Source organism: Hyaena hyaena, unplaced genomic scaffold (genome assembly GCF_003009895.1).
Source record: "Hyaena hyaena isolate Hyena2069 unplaced genomic scaffold, ASM300989v1 scaffold_16, whole genome shotgun sequence".
In the NCBI taxonomy this organism is placed as follows: Eukaryota; Metazoa; Chordata; class Mammalia; order Carnivora; family Hyaenidae; genus Hyaena; species Hyaena hyaena.
The window spans coordinates 636,297-658,733 of NW_024080650.1; the positions used below are offsets into that span (position 1 = coordinate 636,297).

Below are 22,437 nucleotides of genomic sequence, written 5' to 3' on the forward strand. Positions count from 1 at the left end.
GAAACAAGCATAAACACCGAAGACAGCCACTTACAATCTCTTTTGTTCCACAGATAATCCATCTTCCTGGATCACTTTTAAAGGCAGCCCTGAGTTAGCCTGCTGTTGCCAGGGGGAGAAGACCTAAACAAAACAGAATTTGAGCAAAGAACACTTTAAACCCAACAACAGGATATGGAATCCACATGGGGATTTGATGGTTGTTGAAAATCTAGACTGTCACTAAAGAGAAAAACCATCATAACAAACAAGTTTGTTTCAAAAATAGAGGCCTGAAGCAATTTTGTTCTGTATTTTTCAAAACTAGAATTTCTTTCTGGGTTCCTCTCCCAGGGATTCTCTTCCTTCAGAAGCCAGGAAGCACGGAGGAAGGTGTCAGGTAACACTGTTCTGACAGCAGGGGCATGTTCTTCCCTGGTGATAGGGCCAGCCAGAAGGAGCGGTTCAAGCAAGTCCTGTTTAGGGGCACAGAGACAGCTGAGAAGAATCTTAAGGGCCGTCTCTATGTTCCCGGATTGAAAGGACAAGCACAAGGAGGTAGGAAGGACCAGCAGGCAGTAAGAGTAAGACACAGACTAGCCCGAGGTGTCACCCTGCAACCAGACCAACTCTTCTCTCCTCCATATTCTGTCAATCTGTCCTGAGAGAAGGACACTGTCCCCTTATAATCAGACCTTTCTGAGCATTTCACCAGTCATGAGGCTGACCATGTGCTTAACTTTGGCTACTGTTGAGTCTCTAAGTGGGTCGTATAATTCTCGGTAAGCTCCCTCACTCATGTAACATGTACTGACTGCCTACAACATGCAGCCTGCCAGGTAGGACCATTCACAAGGGCAGGGCCTGTGAATCATGGGGAGAGATTGGGGTGGGCTAGAAAGCTCTGATCCAATAGGTATGGCCCAATAATTCAATAAAGTAACTAAAAGAAAAATGACTCTAATTAGGATTTAATGGGACAAAGAAGATTGGTCTTAGCAGCTAAAAGGCCTTTTGTTTGGTTCCTTTAGGTTCTCATCTCCCAATGGGAAAAGCACCATTCTAGGACCCACAGGGATTAGAAGCAGCCACTTTCATGAGCCCTCCCAGCTCTGCCTCTCATCACTTCGCTGTTAGCCCTGTGATGTGGCCTTACCATCTAAACTCCTAAAGAAAAGAGAAGTATTTGTTTTGCTGACTAATGATTTGTTGTTACCTCTGAGTAAAATGCTTGGTATATCTTTGATCTGGGGAAAAGGGCAATCATCAGAAAGTTGCTTGATCCACGGAAATGAACTGGGAGATGAGGAAGCAGTGAGCTTTTGAACTCTATCAGAAGGGCAGCAACAACACTGGTGGAATCCTAAAGAGAAAAAGGAGAGAGCATCAGTGAGAGAAGCCATTTGCATGACACTATCCCTCAGGATTACTGTCAGCTCACATAGGATGAATTTCATTGCAATTCTTTTCACATTATGTGGTTTGCTGGGTTCAGTTATGGATGTGCTTTACAATACCCAGTTATGGGAGATACAGGAAGTACAAGTGTCTTTTCTCCTAAACTGAAAATGTTACCTCAAAACTCTATGATATTAATCCCTTGTCAGATATATGATTTAAAAAAATTTTTTTTTAATGTTTTATTTATTTCTGAGAGAGAGAGACAGTGTGAGCAGGGGAGAGTCAGAGAGAGAGGGATAGAGAATCTGAAGCAGGCTTCAGGCTCTAAGCTAGCTGTCAGCACAGAGCCCGACGTGGGGCTTGGCCCCATGAACCCTGAGATCATGACCTGAGCCAAATCTGGATGTTTAACCGACTGAGCCACCCAGGTGCCCCAGATCTATGATTAAAAAAAAATAATCTCTATACCTAATGTGGGGCTCAAAAGGATCAAGAGTCACATTCTCTACCAACTGAGCCAGCCAGGCACCCCATGATTTGTAAATATTTTCTTCCATTCTGTGGGTTGTTTTCACCTTCTTGATAGTGTACTTTGATGCACAGAAATTTTCTATTTTGACAAAGTCCAATTTATATATTTTTTCTTTTGTTGTCTGTGCTTTTCGTGTCATATTCAAGGAATCACTGCCTAATCCAAGGTCATGAGGATTTTGCTCCCATGTTTTATACTAAGAGTTTAATAGTTTTGGCTCTTCATGTAGGTCTATGTTCCATTTCGAGTTAATTTTTTGTATATGGCATAAAGCAAGGACTTAACTTCATTCTTCTGCATATGAATATCAATTTTCCCCTTCAACCTTGTTCTTGTCTTCCTATCCATGAACATGGGATGCTTTTCCATTTATTTAGAACTTCAATTTCTTTCAGCAATGCTTTGTAGTTTTCAGTGTACAAGTCTTTCACCTCTTTGGTTAAATTTATTCTTAAATATTTTATTCTTTTTGGTGTTATTGTAAATGGAATTGTTTTTTTTTACTCACTTTTTCAGATTGGTCATTGCCAGAGCATACAAATATAACTGATTTTTTGGTGTCAATTTTGTATCCTGCAACTTTGATGAACTCACTTATTCGTTCTAACAGTTTTTCTGTGTGGAATCTTTAGTGTTTTCCACATATAAGATCATGACATCTGTGAAGAGAGAGAATTTTACTTCTTCCTTTCCAATTTAGATGCCTTTTAATTATTTTTCTTGCCTAACTGCTCCAGCTAGAAATTCCAATACTATATTGAACAGAAATGGCAAAATTGAGCATTCTTGTCTTGGTCCTGAGCTTAGGGGAAAGGTTCTTTAAAAGTTTTTTTCATTATAAAAGTAACACATTCACTAATTAAAATTTTGAAAGTATAAAAATTGAACAGAGAAAAGTTAAAAAAAAAATCAATCCAAAGTTCCATAGTCTAAACCCAACCACAGCTAACATTTTAGTAATTTTCCTTCTAGTCTTTTTTCCTATTCATTTACTGACTTGCCTTTTTTAGGCAGTGCAAAATTGTATTTATCTAATTCCATACATTGCTTTTACTTTAAGATTTTATTTAACAATTATTTTAATGTTTATTTTTGAGAAAGAGAGAGACAGATAGAGCCTCAGTGGGGGACAAGCAGAGAGAGAGAGACACAGAATCTGAAGTAGGCTCCAACATGGCTCAAACCCATGAACTGTGAGATCCTGACCTGAGCTAAAGTCAGAAGCTTAAGCAACTGAGCCACCCAGGCACCCCGAAGGTTTTATTTTTAAGGGGTGTCTGGGTGGCTTAGTTGTTAAGAGTCCAGCTCTTAATTGTAGCTCAGGTTATGATCTCATGGTTCATGAGTTTGAGCCCCGAGTTAGGCTCCATGCTGACAGCCCCTCCTGTGAATGTGCTCTTTCTCTCTCTCAAAATAAACAAGCTTAAAAAAAAAAAAAAAAGATTTTTAAATAATCTTTACACCCAATACAGGTCAAGAAGCACATACTGTACTGACTGAGCCAGCCAGGCACCCCCAGGACTTTGCTTTTAAAACTTCATTTACCATCAGCATCTGCCAAGTTGCTAGAAACTATCTGTAAATATTTTTCTTTTTTTAAAAAATTTTAATGTTTATTTTTGAGAGACACACAGAGTGTGAGTGGGGGAGGGGCAGAGGGAGGAGGAGGAGGAGAAGGAGGAGGAGGAGGAGGAGGGGGGAGGAGAGGAGAGGAACAGAATCCGACAGGCTCCAGGCTCTGAGCTGTCAGCACAGAGTTGAATGTGGGGCTCAAACCCACAAGCCGTGAGATCATGACCTGAGCCAAAGTTGGACACTTAACCAACTGATCCACACAGGTGCCCCTCTGTAAATACTTTCAAACACTGCATCCCATTATCCTCTAAAGCCATTCCTATGGCTGGACATTCATACTATTTACTGCATTTCTCCTTGCCAATAGGACCTTTTATTTACTCTTTGCCAATTAACTGTTATATATGGTAGTGTTAGGCTATTTTTGATGTACTTCCCTATTATCTGTTAAGTAACGTCATGTTAATAAAGACAGAATTATGAATAGAAATTTAGTTCATTTGTTCTCATCACCAAAAATGTTTTATCCAGTTTATTTTTTTACTTTTTAATAAATTCTCTCCTTGAGACTTTTTAGTGTTTCAAATTATTAGTCTGATAAATTTTATGCTATATCCAAACAATGGAATACTATTCCACAGTAAAGCAATGAGAAGGAACAGACTATTGATACAAACAACATGGATGAATCTAAAAATCATCATGCTGAGGGAAAAATGCCAGGCTCAAAGGGGTACAGAATGTATGATGTCCATTTATGTAACATTTTATTTTATTTATTTACTTTTTAAAATATTTACTTAGGGCAAGAGAGTGTGCACGCACACGTGCAGGGGAAGGGCAAAGAGAGAGGGAGAGTAAGAATCCCAAGCAAGCTCCACACTCGGTGCAGAGCCCAATGTAGGGCTTGATCCCACAATTGTGAGATCATGACCTGAGCTGATATCAAGAGTCAGATGCTTAACCGACTGAGCCACCTAGGAGTCTGTATAACATTTTAGAACTGCAAACTGATCTACAGTGACAGAAAGCTAACTGGTAGTTGCCTGAAGCCAGAGTGGAGGGAAAGATGAACTGCAAAAGGGCATTAGAAAAGTTTAGGCGTAATGAAAGTCATCTGTATCTGATTGTGATAGTGGTTTCATAAGTGTGTATATATATATATACATATATATATATATATATACTTATCAAAACTTTAAATGGATACATTTAACTGTATCTAAAGTATACTTCAATACGTTACTGGCAAAAAGTTAAAAAATCCTTAAGTGGTAAAATCTGACAAACTTTTCCTTTAGAACTTCTTGTATCATTTCTCAGCTTAAAAGTCTTCCTGGCCCTAGAAATTTCATATTTATTTTACATTACTCTTTCTACTTGCAAAATTAAACATATTTAATTTAATCTGTCATAAGTTTATTCTGATTTTTGATAAGAGGTAAGATTGCACCCACTGGCATCCCAAGTTAGCTAACTTATTGTCCCAGTAACTTGAATGATTCACTTTCCTCTTTCCTCACCAAAGCTTTCAAGTAATAAGGCCATCCATTCTGTCTTGTTGGCCAGCCTGCTTGCCTTTTTGAACACCCTTTAAGGCAGCAGGTTCTATATGAAAAAAAGAATTTTCGTTGAATTATTCACAGAATTTATTTTCTGAGCCACAGGACCATCCCACCTCACCTAGTCCCTGTCTTGATTCCCAAACAGGCTGGTTTTGAGGGTGAGACCAAGCACAGTAGAGGGATTATACTGAGGTGCTATTACTGAGGGATGAGCTGTGTCTTGGCCAGAAGCGGCTCAGGGAAAACTTGCAGCTACCTTCTTTCTGGCAAGGGGAGGGGAAAGTATTGATAGAGACTGGTGAAGTTAAAGGGTATTTTTGGGGATAGAACTTTCAAAGAGCTGGAGAGTAAGTCTGAGTGTGTGAAGGCATGGGGTTGAGCCCTCATGGGAAATTGAGCCATTTCTTTCTTCTCTGGCTCACATAATTCTTTCTCCTGCTAACGGATGAGTTGAGTCTCATCAGTGTTAGAGGAACAGCTTCTTTCCAGTTCTTATATAGATTATTAGCCTTTGTGTCCCTGGGCAGGAGGTCATCTGTCAGAGGCCAATGGAGACCTTCTTCAGTCTACCTTCTGGTCCTTTTTGGGATGAGTTCGTTATGCATGAGCAGCTGTTGGTCCTCCTGACCCAGAAGTCTTTTCTAGCCATGCCCTTTACAGAGCAGCAAGGGTGACAAGTGGACAGGCCTCTCCATGAACTCCCTGTCTGCTTGCCTCAAGGGCAGTGCTGTTTCTTGGCATCCTGCCCCATGGTGGAGGGGCAGGGACAGGGAGTTATTTGATTTTCACCTCAGAAGTGTGAGTATCCTTCTGAACATCAAAGCCATGGATTGGTAAAACACCTACCCCATCATAGAATAAAATGGAATTCATGTGATCCTTGGAAAGGACGATACTTCCATGATGACGGTGAGAAAATAGAAGACCACTAGAGAAGAAATGCACTTTACCTGGAAGGAAAAGAGAGCTGGTCAGAGCTGGAGGGTTGGATACTGGGGGCACGGGCACACCACAGTGGTAACTAGGGACTAGTATCTGTAACGTGTAAGTTACACAGTTTTTAAAAAATGTTTTTATTTATCTATTTTTTGAGAGTGAGAGCATGAGCCAGGGAGGGGCAGAGAGAGAGAGGGAGGACATGGGATCCAAATTGGACTCCATGCTAACAGCAGAGAGTCCAACTCAGGGCTCAAACCCACAAACTGCAGGATCATGACCTGAAGTTGGACACTTAACTGACTGAGCCACCCAGGCACCTCAAGTTACATGATTTTTATGCTGAGCCCTGTGCTCTGAGGAGACCAATGTACACTCCGAGAGCTTCAGAGAGAAATGAGGGATCAGAGCTTTTGTATGTGAATTAGAAAAAACAAGTGAATAAGTTATCAGCTGATGGGGAGAGGCAAAATTCACATTCAAAATCACTGAAAAAGACTGTGGGTATGTTGTTCCACCACTGAGTTTATAAACTCTGTTTTTGCCTATTTTGGCAGAAGTTGGCTTGGCTCTAAAGAGACCACAGCCCTCACTTAAGGCCCAATAAGAGCAGTAGGGTCTCAACTGAAGGACAGGTGAAGAGACCCTAAGGGTCCCTGTGGCCAGCAAAGGAATATTTGAGTTAGGCAATAAGGGGATTCTATACACACTGGAGGCTTGCTGTTCTATATTCACAAAAGATGGATGGGATGTGGGCATGTGGTTTCTTCAGTTCCAAGGATTCAAGTCTAAGGACAGCTGCTGTTTTCTGGGAGGTCAAGGTCATACAGAATAGCTCACTATGGGCCCTAGGGGGAAGACCAAAGAAAGGATGGACAGCTAAGATGACAAGCATTAAGGTTGGGCTTGGAGACTGAAATGAAGCACCGAGAGCACCCATAAGACCACAGAGGACAGAAGACACAGAAGAGGGACTTGATTCCTTGAGCTGTAGGTCTAGGAACATAGCCCCAAAGCTTGAGATTGTACTGATGAGAAGAGCAAAGGCAAGGGAGAGGAATTTTGGAGACTTCAAGTTTTTCTGAGGAGGTTTGGATTCAGGAGGCAGAGAGGCCTACTGAGTTTGTGTGCTGGTATTTGCATGTTAATGGGGTATGAAAAGAAGTAGGGGAGGTAGAGGCAGTTTTTAGGTACAGGCAGAAGGTTTGGAGCCTGAAATCAACAGAGGAACTAGATGAGATGATCAGTTGGAGGGAAATAAGGCTAACCTTAGCATCTAGGGCAGCAGGAGCCCAGTTTAAGGCAACCAGGTTCAAGGCCTGTAAGCCTCACAGCCTCTAACAAGTAGAGCATGACCTCTTTTGCACATAGCCTTGCCCTATGGGCCTCTTGAGTAGAGGCTACCTCCTACCCAGCAGCATCCTGTATCAATGCCAAGGTTTCTCACGGCTGTTCCCAGACCATTCCCTTCCACACTGGCACAATATTTTCATTCCCTCAGACACACAAGCCTTTTCTTCCCTTCAATGCTCACATTGACTGCCCTCCTAATCATGCCACAACATTTCAAACAACCAAGACTTCTGTCCCTTCTGAGAGATCGAGGGGATGATCCACACTTTATCCTGGACTCCCTGCTCTTCAATCCCAACGCCACAGCAGTAAAGCAGCGCCCAGAACATCTTAACCTCTGAACTCTTCAGCTCCAGAACCAACTCTTGGAGTGCAGCATTCTATCATCCTTTTTGCTATCTCACTTCCCAAATCGTATCCTCTGATGTCACTGAGCCTTTGAAGCCTCAGGCTCCCAGTTCTCCCTATTGTTCAGAAATTTCTGACTTTCCTATCACCCATATCACAATCTTCTGGGGCAGGACATACTTTAATTTCTGTTTTGTCAGAGAAGGGGATGGAAACAGATTCTGCTCAGTATTTACTAATTACACTAACTACACTAAGCAGGTCATAAACATTATAGTTTTCCACCTTCCCAACATATGTAAGAGGTAATCTTCTTATAAGACTGATGGGGAGACACAGCTTAGAGAAGTTTCTCCAAAAGTGACAGAACTATGTACAGTGCCGCTAAGGCACTATGGCACCTGGACCCCTTTGGTTCTCACCCAGCTTCCCCCCATTTGCTCTCTCCAAATGGCTACTCCATGGCTGATCTGAATATGGCTAATTTGACGATGTGCTCTCTCTGCTTCTTAGCCTCAAGAGGCCCACAGTGCTGCCTGCAGTCCTTCCTCAGCTCCTCTAGGAGTTCCCCCAAGGCCCAGGCACGATTTTCAGCACTCTCCTCACACCACGACCTCATAGATTCCAGCTACAAGACAACTCTACCTACTGTTTACAGAGAAAAGAGCAGTCAACGGGTATTAGGAGGTAAGAACTGCTCCCCTACTACAGCTTAGTTTCTGTGCCCTTCCAGGTCCTGGGCTCACCCTCTACCTGTGTAGCTCCCACAGTAAGCTTCTCAGAAGCAAGTCTAGTACCACTCAAAGGGCTCCTGGACAAATCTAAACATTCTTCCAAAGCTTCCAGAAAAGAGCACAGATGTGAGAGGTCATCTCCAGCATTTCTTTTCTCTCTAGACTCAAGCCTTGAAATAAAATGAAAAAGAGGAAGACAGAAATTCATAAGGCAGTGTTGGAAAAGCACTCATTATGGGACCTGGCCCAGGGAAAGAAGTTGATTTTAGTACTGGTGCAAAGAGACTGTCCTGTGTTACAGCGACCCCTCAGCCTGATTATGGGAAGGATAACTTTCATTATCCTCAGAGCACACAAAAAATGTGACTCACTGGGTGGACCAGTGCCTGTTACCTGGTCTCTAGATCCTAATCCACATGAAATGAAGACACTTCCAGTATCTGCTTTGGACTCAAGACTGTCAGACTCGGTCTGAAGGGAAATGTCTTTGCAGGGGTTTCTTAGTGACCATGGGAGCCAACTCCTGATGAGACCTCCGTGGCTCCTTGTCTCATCCCTGGTGCCCTCACTGAATGGCCTCTGTCATTCCTTCTCCATTGTCTGAATCTAAAAACCCAAGGTAAGAGGAAGTTACCCTTCACTACGCAAGAAACAGTAAGGGACTGAGGCCTGGCTCTGTCTTTGATTGACCTCTGTATCACCAGGAGTTCAACAGAAGGATGAGCCCTCAGGGCAAACAAGACACCAAGCTCTTTCTAACGTCTGAACCTGGGTCTCCAATGCCTCTGGTGAAGCTTTTGAATTTTTGGGATGTGAGAGGTGAAGAATTTGGCTTTTGCTCCTTCAGACAACTCACCGTACAAAGAAACCTCCACCAGTGCCCGAGCCTGTGTGAAGAGGGAACATTTATCACTACTGAAGAAATATGATACAATGACTGAATAATTTTCATTCTGTGTGAGAGTGTGTGAAATGTACACATATGGTTTACAGAAAAACAGTTACAAGAAGGGGCACCTGGGTGGCTTGGTTGGTTAAGTGTCTGACTTCAGCTCAGGTCATGATCTCACAGTTCATGGGCTCAAGCCTCAGGTTGGGCTCTGTGCTGAGCCCTTGCTCAGAGCCTGGAGCTTGCCTCAGATTCTGTGTCTCCTCCTCTCTCCCTGCCCCTCCCCTGCTCTGTCTCACTCTGTCTCTCAAAAATAAAGGAAACAAAAATTTTTTTAAATAAAGAAAAACAGTAACAATAAAATCTCAATGCCAGTACCTTCACCACTGAAACTAAGTAATTAAGCATTGCTAGTACCTTTGAATCCTTCCAAATGTCCTTTCCTCTTCTACCCAGAGGGAACCAACACCCCGAATTCCATATAATTTTACCATGCTTCAGTGTATCTATAAATGACACGTTATTTGGTCTCATCTGTTTTGCTTTCACATAAATAGAATTTTCTTTCAGTTATTAAAAAATTTTTAAATGTTTATTTTTGGGAGACAGTGACTGAGCGCAGGAATGGGGCAAAGAGAGGGAGACGAAAGATCTGAAGCAGGCTCCACACTGACAGCAGAGAGCCTGATGTGGGGCTTGAACTCATGAATCATGAGATCTTGATCTGAGCCGAAGTGGAATGCTTAACCAATGAGCCACCCAGATGCCCCTTTATAAATAGAATCTTAAATATGTGTCCTTCTGTGACTTGCTTACTACTCTCAACATCTTTTACTGAGTCATCCATGCTGTAGGTAATATGCAGCTATATAATCCATTCATGTTAAGTGCTGCAGAGGACATTCTTTCTAACGTGTCCCTGGCTAGCGTCATGTGGACACAAGGGAACACATAAGAGGGCTCAGAATGAACTCAGCAGATAACAGTTGCCCACTGCCTGGGCCTTCCCAGCAACCGATGGACGGGCGTCCCTGTGCCTCACTGAACACTCTCTGCCCAGTGGAAAAAAACACTGCAATCTGTAAAGCACTACAGGGACAATGAAGGAGCTGCCTGAGAGCCAATCTTTCACAGAGGCCTGTAGGAAATAATAAATATATAGTCAACTGATATTCAACAAAGGTATACAGGCAGATCAAGGAAAAAGGAGTCATTTCAATAAATGGTACTGGAAAAACTGGATATTCCTATGTAAAACAATGAACATCAACTCATACCTTGAATGAGACTTTCTGCCCATTCCCACCAGCCACAGTAGAAATCTCATATTTCACAGGGATGTCTGGTAGAGTACTCAAAAGGCCTCTGGCCTCAGCAGTGGGGTAAAATTAGCCCTAAATTAAATGCTGTTCTGCCACCTTGCTAACAAAGCTTAACAGCAAGGCAAGATGAGAAGAAAATATATTAAAAAAACTATTATAGGGGCACCTGGGCGGCTCAGTCAGTTAAGTTTCCGATTTTGGCTCAGGTCCTGATCTCACAGTCTGTGAGTTCGAGCCCTGCGTTGGGCTCTGTGCTGACAGCTCAGAGCCCAGAGCCTGCTTCAGATTCTAGGTCTCCCTCTCTCTCTGCCCCTCCCCCACTCATGCTCTGTCTGTCTGCCTCTCTCTCTCAAGAAATAAACATTAAAAAAAATTAATATAACTGTATCCCATATGTTGAAGAAGCTAGAAGACTGAACCATGTTAACTTGAGATATGAAAAGATGTAAAAAAAAAATCTCAGACTTCTAGAGATGAAAAATACAATGTCTGAGAAGAAAAATACACTATATGAGATTAATGACTTTAGACAGTTGTCAAAATTTAGCTAAGCTACTCCAGGGTATTGCTGCCTCTATATCCATTTTGTATGGCCAAAAGGCCTGGGGGAAAAGGGGCTTAAAATCAGGCATGCCCTATGTAGCAGCCTGCAGAATCACAGGGGATGTGAGTTCCTCACATGACTTCCCCAACAGCTCTTGTGCTCAAGCCTCCCTTGCTTCCTAGGACCATCCCCTTGTGCACCCCTTAGATAAAACCCCTGTGGAGCTTTCCAAAACCCTGCTCTCTTGGCTTGAATGGACCAATCTGGACTTAGCCTGGGAATCCCAAAGCACTCTACCCTAATAAAGGCATGTGCCCCAGGTCTTGCCACTCAGTTTGCACTCTGCTTTGACCTTCCTATGAGCCCTGGAGGCATGAGGTATGCCATTGCATGTACTTCCTCCAAGATTTGTGAGTAATAAACTTCTCTATTTTCTTTCATGATCTTTTGTTGAACTTGGCTCACTCTGTGAGTACCTTGTGCTTAATTTAACAAATGTTAATTTAACAAACTCATATCAACAGTGCAGAAAAGAAGGTTAGTAAATTAGAATATATACAAATAGAAACTATGCAAAATGAAATACAAAGAGAAAAAAGACTGAAAATAATTGTACAGAGCAACAGGGGGTGTGGCAACTTTAGGCAGCAAAGATATGTAACTTGACCTCCAGAATAGGAGGGGCAAAAATAAATAAATAAATAAATAAATAAAGGCCAAAAAACCCCTCCCAATTAGAGGAAACCTAAATCCATTCAATCAAGAAAGTAAGTAATTTCCAGCACAAGGAAGATGGGGAAAAAAAACACACAAAGTCATATAAAAGTAAAACTGCTTAAAATCTGTGATTAAAAACATGGAATTTTTATTTTTTTAATTTTTATTTTTTTAACTTTTTAATGTTTTTTTAATTTATTTCTGAGAGAGAGAGAGAGAGACAGGTGAACAGGGGAGGGTCAGAGAGAGAGGGAGACACAGAATCTGAAGCAGGCTCTAGGCTCTGAGCTGGCTGTCAGCACAGAGATCTCACAGACCGTGAGATCATGACCTGAGCCCAAGTCGGACGCTTAACCAACTGAGCCACCCAGGCGCCCCAAAAAAGAAGTTTTAAAGCAGCTGGAGTGAAAAAGAGAGAACGTCTATAAAAGGAACAAAGATAAGGATTGCAGTGGGCTTCTGCTCAGGGATGATGCAAGCAAGAAGACAGCGGAGTGGAGCAACACCTTTCCAGAAAGAAGGAAACTGTTAGGGCATCTGGCTGCTAAGTCAGCAGAGTATGTGACTCTTGATCCTGGGGCTTATGCGTTCAAGACCCATGTTGGGCAGAGAAACAGAGAGGGAAAGAAACTGGACTAATTGTTAAGACAACTATTTAAGGACCCTATTAATGGACCACAGTTGTACAATAAAACCGAGAAGCATCTATTTGAGAAATTCTACTGAAGTTTGGTGAGAACAGTAGACATCTGTGGTGTTTCAGCCAGGGGCTATTCACACTGATGTCGAGAATAAAGGCAAAAGAAAAAAATTATACTTTTTTATAACTTACAATCCACTGACAAGTACTAGAGACAGACAGAGTGACCTTCCCCAAGGAGCTTAGCTGCCTTTATGTTTAGACTTTGCTAAAGGTAAAAGGCAACTTTAGTTTGACATTAGCCAGACCTCTAGAATCCTGTAAAAAAATCCCTTTGGAAATTTCCTTTACGTCTACCACCCTCCAAGATGTATGTTAACAACTGTCCTCCAAACGTATGGCCCACGGATATGCATCTAAAAGGTCTCGTGACTGAGGTTTTATTAGACAAGACTAAATGACCTGACCCTAGCAACAGCTGGCCTCTCAAGGTCCTGGAGCTCTTGCTTCCAAATTCCTTAAAGACTTACTTACCCTTATCCCTACCTCCCTCCGAACATATATAATCAGCCACTCCTCACCACCCCAATGCAGTGCTTTCTGCCCACAGGTCCTGTCCCTGTGCTTTAATAAAACCACCTTTTTAAACTGAAGAGGTCTGAAGAATTCTTTCTTGACCATTCACTCCCGAACCCCAACATTTCACGTCAACATGACCTCCCCTCTAGCTCTGTGGTGCCAAAAAATCTTACGAGGGAGACGGGCTGACTTTGAGGCAAAGCACAGAAAATTCTACATCTAGGTAAGTCAAAAAACAATAGCAGTCAAAGTGGCAAACATTCAGGGAAAGCCAACACCAACCATCCAGAATATAAGAGGAAAGTCAGGGCCTGAGACAACACAGATCAATGATTATACAGCAAGAAAGGTGCACGTTAAGGCATCTTCCTGTGCCATGTGCAGCAGGGTACGGGTACAAGAAGGCTCACAACAGGACTGTCTGCAAGAGCAAAAAACCTCCCAAATCCATCAACAGTCCAAAGAATAAACAGCACATTCTCATATAAAGACATGCCATGGAGCCATGAAACTAAATGAACTATATGGCTACCCAAACAATCTGAAGAAAGCTTAGCAAGTCCCAGAAGAACACACAGTGTGGGATTATATTTGTGTTACACTCAAAAACAAGACATTGTTTAGGGATATAGGCATATGTGGTAAAACCCAAGCAGGCTCCTGAGGGTCAGGTGCTGGGCAGCCTGCCTGACCAAGGTCAGTAGGGTGGGGAAGAGAAGGACACATGAAGGACATAAATGAACAGGAAGCTGTTGTGACAGAAGTCACTAACTGGGGAAGGAAAAAAGTTCCAAAGCTGGAAGGATTTCAAAGTAAAGGAGATACTATTCTTATCTATGTGTAGTTTGAAGTGCCAGCCCTGGACTGAGAATCAGAAGACCTGGTCCAGACTTTAGAAAAACACTGTGAGGGGTGCCTGGGTGGCTCAGGGTTAAGTGTCTGACTCTTGGTTTCAGCTCAGGTCAAGATCTCATAATTCATAAGATCATGCCCTGAAGCAGTCTCTGTACTGAAAGCACAGAAACTGCTTGTGATTCTCTCTCCCTCTCTCTCTGCCCCTCCCCCACTCACTCTTTCTGTTTCTCTCTCTCTCTCAAAATAAAAACTTAAAACAAAAAACAAAAAACCTAGTGCACCCTCCAGAGCTACCTGAACTTGCAGTTATAACCTCAGGCAAGTTTTCATCTATGGGGCTCAGGACAAGAAGCTCAGTTAAGATAATGCATGCTGAAGAGCTTTTTTTTTTTTTTTAAATTATTTTATTTGTTTTTTAAAACTTATTTATTGTTTAATTTACATCCAAGTTAGTTAGCATATGGTACAACAATGATTTCATTAAGTTGACCTTAATGTCACTTACCCATTTAGACCATCCCCCTCCCACATGAAGAGCTTTTTAAATGCCCTTGGGGAATGGAACAGATACATTTCAAGCTCATCATAGTCTCAAGTAGAGACAGATTTACCTAGATACTAATGACACTGAAGCTTCAGAACCCCTCACCTGCTCAAGACCCCTTCCAAGGTCCTGAGAAGAGCCCTACATGTTTTGTGTTCTCTTTCCTTAACAGGGCCCTACATGGAATAAACTCGAAGCCCCACTTGACCTGAGCTCCAAAGTGGCAAAAAGCTTAACAGATAGTCAGGAGATTCCTATTTAAAGTCTCTGCTCCTATTTAATTTTTCTTAGAAAACCACTTCATAATTCAAACTACATTTCCCTCTGAAACTAAGAGTGCACTCTCATAAGAGTATGACTAAGAGGGCTCCAGAAATCCCTGGCTGTGCTCTTTATGTGGAAACCTCAGGATATACTGAATCTTGCATGAAAAGTCAATACAATTTAAAATTATTTTTCTAACAAGGCCCTTTGCTAAGAAGGTGCAAATTAATTTTGGCAAATATCCTTGCTAAATATTATAACTGGCTCAACTGTGACAGAGCACAATCACCTCTGTGTTGCCTCTACAACCTGCTTCTAAAACACTATGCAATTTTGCCCCAAGGCTAGTGGCACTGTGACGCACTCCCTGCCTTCAACAAGGATTCCTAACACAGTCTTGTGCACCAGGATCTAGATAGGCAGAAACGCAAGCAGGGGCTGTAGTACAGGCATGACAGCAAATGTTATTACTTACTACCCCCGGCATTTTGTGGAACACCAAAACTCCTTGTGCTTTGTCTCCTCCATGAATGGAGAAGCAGAAGCTGAACCAGTAATCTGAGAACAGAGAGAGGAATGTGCCACTGGACAAAATATTTTCAAGGAGAAAAAATTATCCAGAAATGGGATCTGCATAGTAGAGGTTGAGAAATTTGTGGAGTAAGTCACAACTCTTTCTGCACAAAATGACTGTATCAACCAGAGAAAGAATAGGACTCCTAAGAAAATGTTATTTTGAGGAAACCAAAAAGGAGCATGGAATGAATCCCCATGAAACCCACACAAAACTAACAAGGTTCTTGAGAATCTTAGATCAGCAGAAATACTGCCAGCACAGACTGAAAGGGATAGAGAGAGTATGAAATCAAAGGAGATTATTGGATTCTCAAAATCCTACTGGCAAGAAGCAGGGTGATAAAATTCAGCTACAAAGTGCCACCTTTATGAAAAAGGAAGGATGACTGAGGTGTAGCCCCAAACCCAGAGGGGAAAACTAAGAGGTTAGAGGGTGAAACCAAGAGCCCAGATGGCAGAGATCAGAGCTATGGAGGACTGGTCCCAGGCCTTGAAACCTAATCCAGACTCTGGAGTTTGCCCAGCTGGATTTCAAAGCTACCTCAGGTTGATGACTCCTTTTTATTTTCTACTGCCCCCCCGCCCCCTTTGAAGCTGAAGGTCTATGATTGTTATCCTATAGCAGTGCTACCTTGGGTGTTGGGAAGGCAGAGGCAGATAACTGGTCTCTTTAGTTTGACAGCTGGAATGGACTTGTGTTCAGGAGTTGTACTTAATGGATTACATGCCAGAGCCTTATCTACACCTGACTTAGATGATCTTGATGAGATTTTGGATTTCTGAGCTGGTGAGATTTAGGACTTTGAACTATCACCATAATGAAATGAGGCCCTTGGGAAGGGGGGATTGTATTTTGCACGTGAGAGGGATGGATGCGGGGGCCAGAGGGTAGCTGTGGCTCCCAGGACCTTCATCCCCTGATGTTATTCCTGTGTTTATGTACCATTATATGGCAAAAGGGAAATTATGTAAGTGGGCTTCTAATCACAACAAGCTCATTATAAGCAGTTTTCTCTGGCTGGTATAGAAAAGGAATTTAGAACAGAAGGGCAAGAGAGATTCAACAACACAAGGGAGGTTCTCTTTGCTGAGATGGGGGAGGACTGTCACAGGGCGGAGACCTCTGGAAGGAGGAGCTAAGCATGATTCTGGCTGACAGCTGGCAAAAAGACAGGGACTTCAGTCCTACAATCTAAAGGAACCGAATTCCACTGATAATCTAGGGCATCTTGGGAGCACATTCTTCCCCAGAGTCTCCAGACAAGAGTCTAGTCTAGCTAATGCCTTAACTTCGGCCTTATAAGACCCTAAACATGAACCCTTCTGATCTACAGAACTGTGAGATCATAAACACATATTGTTTTAAGCTACTAAATTTGTGGTAATCTGTCATACAACAATAGAAAACGAATCCAGACTTTGGTCCACAGGTTCCATTTCTGGACATGCTACTGCTCTAGCCCATTCTGAGAACAATCCTCAGGGGGCGACAACAGGACCAGATTGCGGTTTTGGGCCCATCCCTTTGAAACACAAGTTTCCTATCTGCAAAATGGGTGGATAAAAGGAGAAAAGCTGTAGGAGAACACTTGTATACCAACAAATCTTTTCAAATACCTGAGATATTATTGATCACAACACCCATGCCAATACCTGCAGACCAGACACAGTCAAGAATAGAACAGTAACAACTGGCTCACCTTCCTCAGGCCAGGAGTGTGGATTGCTGGAATAAAGATATGCTCCTTCTCCTCCTGTTAGGAAAGTGCCCAGGAAACAGGCATCCCCCTTTAAAAATAAGCAATCACAAAGAGTACATGGTTTTGTAGCATAAGTATTCACAGAATCAAAAATTTTGCCCATCTATCTATCTATAAAGCTGCTTAGTCAGCCTCAGATATACCCAATCTCTTCCACACCTTTGGCACTGCCTGGCTCTTTGTCACGTTACTGGTATTCTTGACTTGTATCGAAGAAAACAATATGAGGTCCTCTCTGAGTCCAGGCACCAACGCCTGCTATGCTTGTTCATGTTCCAGTGGATTTCTAGCCATTAGAGGCAGCCTCTCCTTAGCCAAAAGCCTTTACTTCTCAGTTCCATGTGTCTAGGTCAATCTGAGATCTGCTTTAATAGTACAGGGAGATTAAAAAAACACACCAGAGGCACCTGGATGGCTTGGTCCACTGGGCGTCTGACTCTTGATTTTGGTGTGGTTTGTGAGAGAGGACCACGCTGGGCACTGCACTGACAGTGCAGAACCTACTTGGGATTCTTGCTCTCCCTCTGCTCCTCCTCTCACTCATGCTCCCTCTCTCAAAATAAATGTCAAAAAAATCCTACAACACATCAAAAGGCCTAAATGGCAGAACAAACCCCTCTAACTGTGCACACCATTAAATGGTTATTTTTAAAATTTTTAACGTTTATTTTTATTTATTTTTGAGAAAGAGAGACAGAGTGTGAGTGGGGGAGGGGCAGAGAGAGAGGGAGTCACAGAATCTGAAGCAGGCTCCAGGCTTGAGATGTCAACACAGAGCCCAACTAGGGGCTTGAATCCACAAACCGTGAGATCATGACCTGAGCTGAAGTCGGACACTCAACCGACTGAGCCACCCAGGTGCCACTCCCACCTTTTAAAAAAATTTTTTAATGTTTATTTTTGAGAGAGAAAGAGCAGGAACGGGGAAGGGGCAATGAGAGAGGAAATGGTTATTTCTAGAGCTTTGCCAAGAGGGGAAGAATGCAAGCTGGAATTGAGACACAGAGGAATATATCCTTCAGATCAGCTCTACAATGAAATGTTCTAAATTATCTTCATAAATTGTTTATACTTCATTTTGATACAATGTTAATATTAAGAATAAGAACGCTGCTGGGTGTCTGGGTGGCTCAGTCAGTTAAGCGTCCAACTTTGGCTCAGGTCATGATCTTGAGGTTCATGAGTTTGAGCCCCACACAGAGCTCTGTGCTGACAGCTTAGAGCCTAGAGCCTACTTCAGATTCGGTGTCTCCCTCTCTCTCTGCCCCTCTCCCACTCACACTTTGTGTGTCTCTCTCTCAAAAAATAAATAAATATTTTTAAATATTAAAAAAAAAAAGAATAAGAAGGCTGCTTACCTTAACTGCTTGCTGGGTTTTCTCAGACAATTTTACTTCATTATCTTCTACCTGAATCCAAGAGGAGTGAAAATTTTCAGTTTCCTGTTTCAAGGGCAAAATTCTGCCAAGTTTCTCCCATGTTCAAATATTTGTAGGAGACTAGGAAGTCCCTCAACCAAACCCCATGCTCTCAGGGCCTGATGGCTGGCAGAGTTGGCTGACTGCCAGTCATCAAGTCTTAGAGCCCAACGCCATGGTGGGCTCTCTCACTGGGACGTGAGGTCCAGCTAAATGAGCCTACGATATTTGGAAATGATGTATTCGCCTCCACTTATACTTTACTTCAGGGAAAAACAACTATTTGTAAGGATGAAGGGAAGAGAACATATTAAAATATTTTGAGTGTTTTCTCCTTTAATGTGTTCATCTCTGACGCTGATTCTTCTCTTTCCATGTCGGAATTGTAGGAACAATATAAACAGAATCTAAAATAGGTACTTAGACCATTACTTGACTCATTACTGTCATATTTTCTGTGTCCCAAGGCACCACAGTTTCAGACCAAGTCCACTGGTACAGATGGAACCCTTCCACATGCAGAGAGGCATTGCTGTACAAACTCAGCCGCAACCATTCCAATCAGAGAAGGGAGCCACATGATCTACTCTGCACTGTCTGTGTGACTTTAGACAGGCTGGTCAATTTCTAACCCTCAGTGTTCTCATCTGGAAAATGAAGATGTTAATGTCTTTCTTTCATAATTGAACAGGGACCCAAATCAGTTTCTTTTGTTTGGCACTTTCCCAAGATTAGGAGAGAGTTAAAGAAACTAGACTTGTTTGTATAAAGACAAAGAGCTCAGATAAAAACTTCCATTCCTGAACAAAAGCTACTTTAGGATCTGACACCCCACCGGGGACCCAATGAAGAGGCTCTTCCTCCGGGTGTTCTCCCTGATTTCTGCACATTTAAGTCCACTTCCGCTGGAAGAATAACACTAACCAGCCAGGAGCAGAATCTGGGTATGGCGGCCGTCAGGACTATGGAGCTGGTTTCTGTGGTAACAGTGCCATCTGCAGGAAGACCACAGACATGCCAGTTACTGCTTACTACCTGGCCCACCTTGCAGGCCCAACAGTTAACACCCCTCCCTTTCTCAGGAGCGAGGACTCCTCTTATTAATAGTGTACAAAATCTTACACCCTCAGAAATTGAGAACTTCCTCATCTGGGGACAGGGAGACTGATAGGGGAGGGATAAAACTTCCCCCATGTCATTAACTCTATTACTTTTCTTACAACAGAAATACACATTTAAATGAAGAGTCCTGGGAATCAGTCCTTTTTATCTATACTTTTGGTTTTTATCCAGGAAGTACAAAGGTTACAAAAAAGGATCTAATTATTATTTCATATTGCTTCTTCCTAACTACCAATAAGGCTGTATATGTAAACATTATATATTAACGTTAATAACACATTATGTATAATTATATCATAATATACAATAGTGTTTAATTATATATGATTTATATATACATAGTACTATGAAACTATATATAACTTATTTTGCCAAAACAAACAAAAACAACTCAAGTTTTGCTTTTTTTTAAAATTTTTTTAATTATTTTTTTTACAAATAGTTGTCAAATTGGTTTCTATATAACACCCAGTGCCATCCCCACAAGTGCCCTCCTCCATGCCCATCTCCCCCCCCCCATCCATCAGTCCTCAGTTTGTTTCTCAGCATTCAAGAGTCTCTCATGGTTTGCCTCTCTCCCTTTCCCTCACCATTTCCCTTCTCCCCCAGTCCTCAGTTAAGTTCCTCCTAAACAAGTTTTGCTTTCTAAATACCTCCTATAAACACTTACCTTTTTCTTTAACCAAGATTTGTGACGTCAAAAAGGATTCTGAGAAGACCACAGACCCTAAGCATCCCCTTCCTCCCAACAAGTCAGGAATGTCATAGACAGTCATACAAGCCTGTATCAAATAAGAAAACAGCATTAGGCCAGTTTTCAGTCTTAAACTTTCAGGGAGAGACCCTTAAGAAACAAACCACAAAATACTGCTTTAAGGCACATTTCAAAAGAATACTCAAGAATTTCTAAGGAAAACCAAAGTTATCCTGAACTACATCTCAGAACTGGGAGAAGACTTCAGTATCACCCATCCATCTCTGCAACTGCTGCTGCATCAGAGACACACAGGTTAGAGGAGTATTTTTCTTTTAAAGTTTATTTATTTATCTTGAGAGAAAGCACAAGCAGAAAGGGCAGAGAGAGAGGAGACAGAGAATCCCAAGGAGGCTCTGCGCTGCCAGCACAGAGCCCAATGAGGGGCTCGAACTCACAAACTATGAGATCATGATCTGAGCTGAAATCAAGAGTTAGATGCTTAACTGACTGAGCCACCCTGGAGCTCTGGGCCACTGGAGTATTACTAGGTTTCTATAAAGTCCTTCGAACTGCTTATCTTCCCTAAGAGAAACCTAACAGCCTTCCTTCTTAATTGTGATGAGGCCCTGGCCTCTCAGAGTTGCAGGTGTTTCTTCCAGTAATACTTGCATAATCTTCACATCCTGGCACATCTCTACTTGCTCACTAACTCCTTTTTTGGTATGGGCTCAAGTTCTGGACAAGCCTGGAAAGGTGGTCATTCATTTAGTACACAGGTCTTCATGGATATTTCTGAGTATATGTCGACACTTGCAAATGCTTCTTTTAGTACCAAGAAGATGAAAAGAAAACTATTTCAGTTTTTTTATGGCAAGATAAATAAAAATAGAGGCTTCAGTAGGCTGGAAAAAAATTGGAGCAACAGAGAGAGCTCTTGAATGTCTGGTAAACAAGCCATAGTTCATATTAAAACTAATGAAAACGGAACAATTCAGGGGGAATCTAGCAGAAGAAATGCAGAAAACGGTACGAGCCAGAGCCAGGGTCTAGAATGATTGAGAATCTGGTGAGGGACATGATGAGTAGCACAAGGAGACCTCTCAGGTACCGTCTCTTACTGGTCTGACGCGGCTGAATGAATGCCCAGGTGCAGAGCCCCTGAAGCAGAGCCCACTTTCACATATCTTCGTCCCAGCCTGGGACCCCTGCACTACCCTCAGGACAGAGACCAAAGAGACCTGGGGCTCTTGAAGAAATTGCTAGATTTCCAAACACAGAAGAGCAGCAGAAGAGTTGAGGGGGGGAAAAAAAGAGTTAAAGCCAAAGTTGTTAATTTCTCATGTTGTCATGAAAAAAGAATGTACAAAAGTGACAAGCAGGCTTTTATATTTTAGTTAACTTTTTTTAAGTTTGTTTTTATGTGTTTAAAAGTTTATGTTTATTTTTTTTTATTTTTTATTTATTTCTAGGAGAGAGAGACAGAGAGACAGCGTGAGCAGGGGAGGGCCAGAGAGAGAGGGAGTCACAGACTGAAACAGGCTCCAGGCTCCGAGCTGGCAGTCAGCACAGAGCCCGACACGGGGCTCGAACCCACGAACCGCGAGATCACGACCCAAGCGAAAGTCGGACACTTAACCGACTAAGCCACCCAGGCGCCCCAATTTTATGTTTATTTTTGAGAGACAGAGAGAGAGAGAGAGAGAGAGAGAGAGAGAGAGAGAGAGATAGAGCGTGAGCAGGGGAGGGACAGAGAGAGAGGGAGACACAGAATCTGAAGCAGGTTCCAGGCTCTGAGCTGTCAGCACAGAGCCCGACATGGGGCTCGAGCTCATATGGAACGCTAGATCATGACCTGAGCTGAAGTGGATGTTCACTCCATTGAACTACCCAGGCATCCGTCTTTTTTTTTTTTTTTTTAAAGATTTTAAGTAATCTCTACACTCAACATTGGGCTTGCACCCACAACTCAGATCAAGAGTCACATGCTTCACTGACTAAGCCAGCCAGGTGCCCCTATTTTAGTTAGCTTTCTGAATAGGTCTGACAACTGTTTTTTGTTTTTTGTTTTTTTTTTAATCTAAATCTGC

At 42.4% G+C, this 22,437-nt stretch overlaps 1 protein-coding gene across 2 annotated transcripts in view; it reads right to left on the bottom strand.

Moving 5' to 3' along the window:
• Nucleotides 1-22,437, bottom strand: part of DNAAF9 (dynein axonemal assembly factor 9) — a 136,435-nt gene that overhangs the window by 45,033 nt on the left and 68,965 nt on the right. For both annotated transcript variants that reach the window (XM_039224527.1, XM_039224519.1), the window contains exons 17-23: nt 20,324-20,435; nt 19,456-19,526; nt 18,472-18,522; nt 17,054-17,141; nt 5,899-6,002; nt 1,196-1,342; nt 35-123 (exon numbers count right to left, since the gene is read on the bottom strand). In XM_039224527.1, the coding sequence (XP_039080458.1) occupies nt 35-123; nt 1,196-1,342; nt 5,899-6,002; nt 17,054-17,141; nt 18,472-18,522; nt 19,456-19,526; nt 20,324-20,435 (662 nt within the window). The remainder of the gene's footprint in view (nt 1-34; nt 124-1,195; nt 1,343-5,898; nt 6,003-17,053; nt 17,142-18,471; nt 18,523-19,455; nt 19,527-20,323; nt 20,436-22,437) is intronic.